Consider the following 10,286-nt stretch of genomic DNA (forward strand, 5'->3'; position numbering starts at 1 on the left):
TATTTTGATTTGTTGAAGCGGTAATTTATGTAGATTGAATCTTGTATGATTTTTTCATGATATTCACTTCATTAGACAATGCTTTCTACTACTCCCACGTCCGACCGTTTTTTCTTTTCGTGTAATTTTTCAAATTATGTGAAGTAATTTGAAACTGGAAGAAGTGACCTAATATATTTTAGGGACCTTCAAATCTTTAGCAGTTCCTCAAAATCTTTCGATTTCTCTTTCTACTAAAATGATTTTCTATAAAGCATTTTTTTCTTTATAGTTGTGAAAATTTAATAGGTTTCTTATAATATACTCCTGTATAAATATATATATACGAAGTACTATTTTCGTTGGGTGCTTTGAAGGTTATCTAATTTTTCATGTGGTCATCTAAGAAGAATCGTAATGAACAAGAATGAAAAATATGGGATTATCTTATGCCTGCTACGCATTTATTAATGGAAATTTTATAGTTAATGAACATCCACCTTTATTCATGATAGGTTGATGACGAGGATTGATAGAGTTTTCGAACCATTATTACCTCGGGTCGCATGATGTCCCGAATGCCAAGATTTATAATGTTGTCCTCCGTCGTGATAATTGGGAGGACTGGAAAAATTCCATGACGATGGCGATCAAATCTCGCAGAAAATTTGGATTCATTAACGGTACTATTACAAAGCCGACTGATGCTTTTGGGCTTGACAATTGGGAAGTTGTTCAATGTACCCTCGTGTCCAGGATCCGTAACGCAATTGATCCATCACTTCTGGATACGATTTCCTATGTCGATGATGCCTCGGTGTTATGGTCTGAATTGGAGGCTCAATTTGCGGTTGTTGACGGCACTAAGCTTCATGGCATAAAGACTCAGTTACACAATTGTAAACAAACCAAAGGTATGGATGTTACGACTTATTATGGTAAAATGAAAGCTCTTTCGGATTCTATTGTTGTTCATGAACCACCATTTGCTTGTAAGTGCGGAAAATGTGAATGTGAAATCGGACCTGCTACGGTTAAACGCTTAGATAATGAAAGGTTACATCAATTTTTTATGGGCTTAGATGCTACGTTATATGCTAATATACGGTCTCAACAATTCCAACTCGACCCTTTGCCTACTTTGAATAGGGCGTATCACGCTGTTCTGCGGGAAGAAAGGCTTCGTGCTCCTACTTAACTCCCTTCCGACCCATCTGATGTCGTCGCTTTTGCTACGCCTTCCCCTGCTGGCTCTGTTGATTGGCGTGTTGTAACACCTCCATCTACCAAGGAGCCTTAAAAAGACCTTCCCTAGCAGATAAGGGCGTTACTATCTCGGTTGCCCGAGGACAGTAATAATCAAATATCAATAATAGAAAGATTATATTATATTACAAGTGATTTAAACCAAACAAACAACCGATATAAAAGATACAACTCATGACTACTATCAGCTATGTGAAACTATCTCTGCCATGACTCGTGGTAGACTTGTCCCTCCAAGCACCCAGCTAAGATCCATACATCAACCTGCTAAGATTGACTGTGCACCATAGTTGATCACGGCGGACACACCACAAGAAGACAACACAACCACACCACACAAGGTCAGTAACTGAGGTACAAATATAAAAGCAGACACAAGGAAATAAAGTAACACACACACACACACACACACACACACACACACACACACATGTCACCTCCTCCAACCGACCACACATCACTGACTGCCCGAAGGTCCAGTCCTGCCAGTGGGGGACCGCAGCGATAACCCATATTCCTTAATGTGAACATCCCTTATGTGGCGGCTTCCTCAAAAGGCAAATCAAGGGCGTGAAGCCACACTCGCAAGTTACTCCACTCAGCTGAGGACGCACCTCGAGCACCACAGATAAACAATCACAACCAGCTGTACAAACAACAATCACCAATTCCTATTCCAATACAATGTTAACCAAATGACCACAACCAACCATCCAACAAAGACTCTAAACCAACAGTACAACAACAATAGACCCTCTAGACAATCAACAGTACTGAGTAGGAAAACCTACCTTTAGCAAACCACATCGATTCCGCGCACGACCACAAGATAACAAGCAACCACCAAAACCACCTATAACAACCAGCATAACCATCTATTATTACTACCACAACCATAACTGAAATCAAGGGAGATGATGATGATGATGACAACATACCTATACAAAGCAATCCGGCGTCAAGACCGCTACCCGACTCAAGTTTCCCATCCCTACGGTGTAACCACTCTCAAAGGCCTCAAGGAGAGGGACTATGGTGGAGGAGAAGTGAAATGACGGCATTTAGGTTTTGAAAGAAAGGAGAAAATGAGTTGGGTTTCACTATTATACGATTTATAATTCCCCGCTGAAGAATCCCGTTACTCGATCGAGTGGCATCTACGTGATCGAGTTCCCAAGTTACTCGATCGAGTAGCCTCCGCTAAATCGAGTAACACGCACTCCAAGGCTCACATCGTCACAAGTCATCACTCGTAAGGTTGTCGAAGGTCAAAGTAGGTGTCTAAGGCCAATCAACGTCGGTCAACAGGTCCCTAAAAGGACGGGTATTACAGTCTCCCCTCTTAAAAAGAACTTCGTCCGGGAAGTTCAACTCATCCTCCCCCCATGTCACAAAGCAAAAGGAACTAAGGCAAACTACTACTGTCCATCCCGACACGGGCCAACACCACCGTTCATGAATACCACCCCGATATGAATGTTCATAAACCATCATCATCATCTACCTTAGCACACATTACACAACACGATTTCCTATTAAATATAGAGGAACAACCAACTCGACTACCATCACTTGTACTTATCTCATGTCATTGCTCAAATGTAAACCAACACGACTATCAAATTATTCCTCCTTCAATTACTTGACAACAATCAACCATACGTTTAAATCACTTGTCAACAATCATTTGTTATCAAATACCCAAAAGCAGTAGATTATCGATCACTTACACACAAGCAATATAACATTCATTTACATTAATTCCTTTAAATTATTTTTATTACTCAATCATGCAACAACGATTCAATTATTTAACAACTACAACTCAATTATATAACAACTTTGTGAACAATTACTTGGAAACGAAATACAATAACATTATAATTTTATCAACGTTTGCAAACAACTACTCAATTATACAATAACCACTACTAATTACTCAAACAAGCACTTAAAATACTATAAAATTGTCATAATTAAGTCATTTCTCCATGCGACGTTACTCTTCCCCTCTTAAAAGGAACTTCGTCCCCGAAGTTCACCATTAACAAAACTGTAACTATTCCGCAAGGCAATAAATTTTTATTCCATATTGACATTACGAACAAATCATATTATACCTTGGGACACACAACGGCCACGATACGTCTTTGACATTACATAACTATGATTCATTTATATGAAACCATCGGAATAGTGAACCACGCAATTACGCATTCTGTCATCCATTATCATAGATGACATCAATTAATTTCTTATGCGACCATACAAATTATGCAATAAGAATTTTAACCATTATTCAACATTTCACTTGAGGCAAATTGATCTAGTATGCAAACGTGTATGAATCAAACCCATATTGTATATACCACATCTATATATAACTTTATAAACCATACTTGACACACGAAAATGTTGTCACTCATCCAAAACAAGGGACACTTATCACAAGAACCACCAACTGGAAGATACAAAAAAATGTTGAAACGAAACAAACATCCTACAGAGGCACTCGATCGAGCTTGAGAGGTACTGGATCGAGTTGACGTTACTCGATAGAGTTCATGTATTACTCGATCGAGTACGTCGAGATCAGAATGCATCTCAAAGTCACTCTTGCAGTTACTCGACCGAGTGAGGGGCACTCGATCGAGTAGCCACAGGTCGATATTCCCCAATTAATCACTTTACCAAAACCAAAAGAATATATATGAGTCAGAATTTCATTTCCCATACCAACTTCCTGCATTAAAGTACGAAAATCATCCAAAATACGGCCTTATGGCCATAAGACAAACCAAGGTAGAACAAAAGTACCAACCAACCAAATACCAACAACCGATAAATCAACAACCAAGTACTAACTACGAAAATTCCATAGGAACGAGTATATATAAAACAAGACCAAAGACACAAGCATCACTCCACGGCCTGCTCCTCCAACTCCTTATCGCCACCATCTCCTCCGGATGTGCCCGCTCCAGCTGTGCCCTCAACCGCGATGTCACCAATGCCAGAATCCGCTCCCACTCGCCATAGCGCCAAGTAACCGTAAGGGTAACTTGGAGGCTCTCCCCAAGTAGTCCGATCCACGCTGAAGTAATGGAAGACCCCGCTGTTATCTCCACCACCTCTTCACCACACCGGCTAGGCCGCCTCGGTGCCGATGCCCTGAACATAAGCCATCTCATGGAGATTTTGGAGTGTCAAAGTGGCAGACACTCTCTTCGTGAGCTCACTCACCCTCATCTCAGGATTGAAGAATGCAGGATATCTAGGAAACTAATGCTGTGGGAGCACTAGCTGATGTGGCTGAGTCTCCGCGACTCTCTCCCTCACCCGTCTCGGTCCCCTCTCCACTCTAGCCTGCCTATCCTCGGGTCTAGCCTGCTCCTTCTTAGTTGGATCTTGCATCACCTTCAAAATAACGGCATCGATGAGGTAATACTGCCGCGCAGGAGCCTCCTTCTCGTCATCGGAGTGCGCTGCCACTACCGTCGTTGCCAAGGGCTCAGTCGCGGGAAGGTGTTCGGGGTCGGGTATCCTCATCCAGCTCATCCCCCATACTTTCCAATCCAAACCACCACACTCCAAAGTTCTCAACCATTTCTGGTCGAGGAAGTACTCACGGTCCAAGGTAGGCACAGACGGGGCCAAAGGTGTAAGGGCCGAGGAGGTCTCAAAGGTGGTCAACCTCTCCGCCAACCGTGTGACAATGGCAATCTCTCCGCCAACCTTGTGGCAATGGCACCGCAACTCAAGAAACGGGTCTCAGAAGTGGCCATCAAAGCTAAGCTAGCATAGACTATGGCCGGGGCACTATAAGAAACCCTCCGGGCTCGGGTGGGGTTAAGGTAGGCAACAAGCAACATCACCTCATGTGAGTTAAGCTTACTCACATCCTTCCGGTCATAGAGTAGGCAGGTCAAGGCACGAAGAAAGATCTTCAAAGTGATGTGTTGCACATCATTTATCAACATGTTGCTAGAGGTGGGGTCGTACTTACGGGTAAAGCAAGGCATGTAACTACTGGCTCCGCACTCAGTTGGGATATCGCTAAGGGCTCCCTTCTCCGGTCGGGCAAGGCCAAGGTGGCTAGCAAACAAATCTATGGTCAAAATAAAACTAGTGTTCGTGAGGCGAAATTGGACGGTCTTAGCCGCCGCATCATAAAGAAAAGAACTCATGAACTCCAAAGTCAAGAAGGCATAGGAATGTTTCCTAAGACGGTATAAAGCAGTCAACCCCAAGGTCTCAAATATGTGCCTCACATCCGTCTCTACCTTAAGGTCCTCTAATATGGTGGTGTCGATACAACGGGTTGTTTTCATACGACGTTTCTGTGACAAAAGTATCTTTTTGCTTGAAATCAGCAAAGCCGATGGTAGGGTACTCAGGCACAGGTGGGACCGTGGGTCCCTGACTCCCCTCACCAACCTCAGGCTCAGAAGCCCTCCCACTCTTACTCTGACGGGTACCAACTGCAGGTCTCGGCATTTGTTTTAGCACATGTCTTTAGGCAAACAAATAACATTTACTTGAAGATACAAAATAAACTTTTCATGTATTCTCATGGAAGAAGAAACAACTATGTACACACTTTCACCAAACAATCCAAAAGGTTTAAACATGCTACTTCCAAAATTCAATGACAGACGATCTTTATAGCTACCCAAAAGATGAAAATTGTAATATCAATTAACAAACCAACTAAAAATTAGGGTATTAATCTTTTCAAAATAGTTTTACAAATAGATAATCATCAAAAGAATTGGGGCGAATTTCAGTTTGGGGCACTTTTAAGACGGAGTTTTAAGACAAAATTTTGAGCAAAACCAATCAAAATTAACACTAAACATAATACCCATATCATACATTAGTCAATTTTTCCCCCTTTTATATGCAAAAGACAAATAAAATTCAATTTGAACCCCAAACCCTAGAAATTTCGGTCCACATAAACCCCCATATTGATTCGAGTTTTCCACTTCTAGCATCAATAATCAACAATCTAGAACAATTATATCATGTTACAACAATTATAAGCAAGACCACATGGATATAAATCGAAATATCAGAAAAATCCAACACTTTATATGGTCCTAATTGATTAAAAACAAAGAAAAGATGAACATTCTTACCTTGGATGATTAGCAAGTAAGAAGGATGAATAAAGAAGAAGAAAACTGTTAGGCTCAAAATCTGGATATGGGCTGACTTGGGGCAGCAGGCCTGGAAGCATTGCGGGATGCAGGATATCAGGGAGCCAGGGTAGCAGCATCATCGGGCAACATAGGATGTGGGCTTTGATCTGCGCGGAAGAAGCTTGTGAGAGTCCAATTTGTTGCCAAATCCAAAGAAGGAAAGTCCTACCCGTTGTCAAATTAGGAATAATTTGGAGGAAAAGCAAGAAACCCTAGCTCATCTATCTCCTCTATATAAAGAGCCTCAATGCAAAGAAGCTCATCGAAAAATACAAGAATCAACCCTAGCACTCACAGCAAACGAAAAAACTGTACTTCCTCTCGAATTATAGTGAAAATATTGGTGGGATTCCGTCTCCCCCCGCGGTTATTTCCCACATTGGGTTTTCCGCGTCACCAAAAATTGTTTGTGTTCTTTGTTTACATCGCTCATACAGGATAACATACAACAATCATTCAAATCGTAACATAGACCTAACGCTAAGACCGCTTTAACCTAAATTGGTAGAAATTTACCAAAACAGTTTGGGGCCCACCGTGGGGCATATTGGTCGTCTTCGTTAGTCAGTCTACTCAACAGTCAAAAAATGTCCAGACACAAGTAAACCACCTCAGGCAGCGTCGGCGGTGTACCAGCAACACAAGTACCGCCCCCTCAGCAGCGACACAGGTACCATCTCCCTCGGCAGCATCGGCAGCACGTACAACTTCGGTTCGGACCACCACTGCTGCTCAGATACCAGCAGCCAAGCAAAGTCAGAGTTCCCAGGCAGCAGCAAGCCCATCTTCGGGAAGGGCTCAGACTAGAGATCCAAAAGTCATCCAGGGACAGCAGGGAGTCATGCAGTCTGAAAGAGCAGCATAACCCATGCAACAGATTCAGGCTCCTCCGAGTCCCACCAGATTCATGATAAACGGGTTGGACACATTAGCTAGGACCATCAGGACTATGCAGAGCGAAAATAGAAGCGTGAGATCACAGATGGAAGAGGACAACAATCTCCTCTGAGCGCAGATCAACGAGTTAAGGAGCCAGGCCGCTAGTTCGGCCCCTTGGGTGCAGGAAGACAGATCTGGAAGGCCGCCAGGAGAAAGTGGGGATCGAAGGCAGACACGGGTATTACCACGCGAAGTAGCACTCAGGCTGGACATAGATGGAACACCACAACCAAGAGGAGGTCTGGTCTCAACAGGACTGGGAGCATTAACACAAGACGAGGAACTAGCACGCCAAGAGCCTACACCCACATCAGGCGCGGTGGGACAACAGAGAAGCAGGGCTACAGCTGCGGTCCCAATAACCAGGATGCGAGTTACAAATCAAGTTGAATATACCTGGGAAGGCACTCCGGCGGCAGCAACATCGCATGCGCGCCAAACAGAAGTCCTGGAACAGCAAAACTTCGTACGAGGAGCAGAACGTCAGTCACAGGAGCATCTGCGACCCACCGGGAGAGAGACATACATAGAACAACAGTACCAGGAACTACGGAGCCTCCTCCGGAGGGTCTCAGGAATGCCTCTGCCTATGGAGATGGCTGCACCAGAAAGCTACGCTGACTCACCGTTTACTGACGATATAGCTACAGTGGCCTTACCAAAAGGATTTAGCATCCCAACAATGACCCTCTTCGACGGAACCGCAGACCCCTGTGATCCATCAGTCAATTCAAGCAGAAGATAATGGTTACTGCTGCCACGGGAGCCTCAAAGGAGGCATGTATGTGTAAAGGATTCGGTTCAACCCTAACCGGAGTAGCATTACAATGGTTCGTTGGCTTGCCTAACGGGGCCATAGGTTCATTCGCTGATCTAGTCAACGCATTTAACCAACAGTTCTCCAGCAGCCGGAGAACACCTAAGCAGCCAAGCGACCTGTACAGGATCGTCCATGAAATAGGTGAATCAATCAAATATTATGTCACCAGGTTCAATGCAGAGAAAGTCTCAATACATGGCTGCGATATGTCCACTGCCATCAACGCCTTCAGGCAGGGCCTAGATAAGGAATCCAGCCTCTACAAAGAACTGACGATGTACCCCGGTGAGAGATTCGATGAAGTCTAGCAGAGAGATACAGCGGCATTAAGGTTGAAGAAGACATAGAGGCTCGAAAGGGAGTAACAAACTTCGACAAGACAAGCAGAAAATTTGCAGTAGAAAAGAAAGACGAACGAGCTAAGCCATACAGCAGACCAAACATCAGCGGAGTAACAGAAAAAACTCAGCAAATTGACGACTCTCCGCATCCCCCTAAACTATCTGAGTACGGATTCAACACGGGAATGTAAGGACTGCTGAAAGCACTTAGAAGCCTGGGTGATCAGGTGAGGTGGCCGAAGCCTCCCACTCAGGACCGACCCAACGACGACAGAGACAGCAACAAGAGATGCGAATGGCACCAGGACATAGGTCACATGACATAAGACTGCTACAGGATGCGAAAGGAAGTAAAGTTTCAGGTACGCAAAGGAAACTTAGATCACCTACTATCACGTGGGGGCAAGCAGGACAGGAGGGAAGCAGCGAATCAGGTGCTCCCTTCTGCTCCACCCATATGCACGAAAATTATTAACGTGATAACAGGCGGATCCGAACTATCAGGTTTGACATATTCCGCCGCTAAGAGAAAAGCTACCGGAAGTAAAGGGGATCATCCAGAAACTTCGTATAGGGTAAGCCAGAGTAATTTAACCCCGGTAACTTTCGATGAGACTGACATAGAAAGCGGTGCAGAGCAACATGACGATGCCCTAACTATAACGTTATCTGTTGGCAATTGCACCGTATGAAAAGCATTAGTGGATACAGGGAGCTCTGTGAATCTCATCATGCTCGAAACCCTCAAAACTATGGGTTTAGATAAAGAGAACCTGATAAAGAAATATGTGCCCTTGGTAGAATTCAGTGGTGAAACCGCGCATTCGGTGGGTGAGATAACCATCCCAACATATATTGAAGGAGTTAATAAACTAGTGAGATACCTAGTCATTGAGGGTCCAACCACCTACAACGTGATACTAGGAAGACCATGGCTGTATCAGATGAAGTCGGTGCCCTCAACATATCACCAATGTCTTAAGTTCCCAACACCATGGGGCACGGTCACAGTAAAAGGAGATCGAGAGGAATCCAGAAACTGCTACGCTCAAGCCCTCAAGGCTACAACCAAGCTCCCTTCATAACAATTACAGAACCGGGGCACCTCGACAGAATATAAGGAGCCTCCCTTAGAGGAACTGGAACAGAATATAAGGAGCCTCCTTTAGAGGAACTGAAAAAGAAGGGAAAGTTTGTCGGTTAAAGAAATCTTTATATGGTCTCCATCAGGCTCCTCGCTGTTGGTTTGCCAAATTGACTACCGCTCTACGAGATTATGGTCTCGCCCAGTCATATTTTGATTATTCCCTCTTCTCTTTTATGCGTGGTGAGGTATGTCTCTTCGTTCTTGTTTATGTGGATGATCTCGTCATTGCGGGAAATGATGCTTCCGCTATTGTTGCTTTCAAATCATATTTAGGGGCTTGTTTTCATATGAAGGATTTGGGACTGCTAAAATATTTTCTCGGCCTCGATGTATCCCGAAGCAGTGAGGGAATTTATTTAAATCAGCGTAAATATGCTCTAGACATTATTTCTGAAACAGGATTGTTGGGTGCTAAACCATCTCCTACACCGATTGAACAACACCATAAACTCGGTGAAGCTACTGGCATTTTTTTATCAGATGCAGAACTCTACCATCGTCTTGTTGGCCGTCTTGTCTATCTCGCTGTTACTCGGCCTGATATTTGCTACGCGGTCCATGTGCTATCTCAATTTTTGACCAAACCAAGA

General features: G+C 43.8%; 1 protein-coding gene across 1 annotated transcript; it reads left to right on the forward strand.

Annotated features, from left to right (window-relative positions):
* The first annotated feature begins 622 nt into the window (after positions 1-622).
* On the forward strand, positions 623-1,177 carry LOC141627780 (uncharacterized). The gene has a single exon (XM_074441001.1). The coding sequence runs from the start codon at positions 623-625 to the stop codon at positions 1,175-1,177; it is 555 nt and encodes a 184-aa protein (XP_074297102.1).
* The last annotated feature ends 9,109 nt before the right edge of the window (positions 1,178-10,286 follow it).

The sequence above is a fragment of the Silene latifolia genome, chromosome Y, assembly GCF_048544455.1.
Source record: "Silene latifolia isolate original U9 population chromosome Y, ASM4854445v1, whole genome shotgun sequence".
NCBI classification, from domain to species: Eukaryota; Viridiplantae; Streptophyta; class Magnoliopsida; order Caryophyllales; family Caryophyllaceae; genus Silene; species Silene latifolia.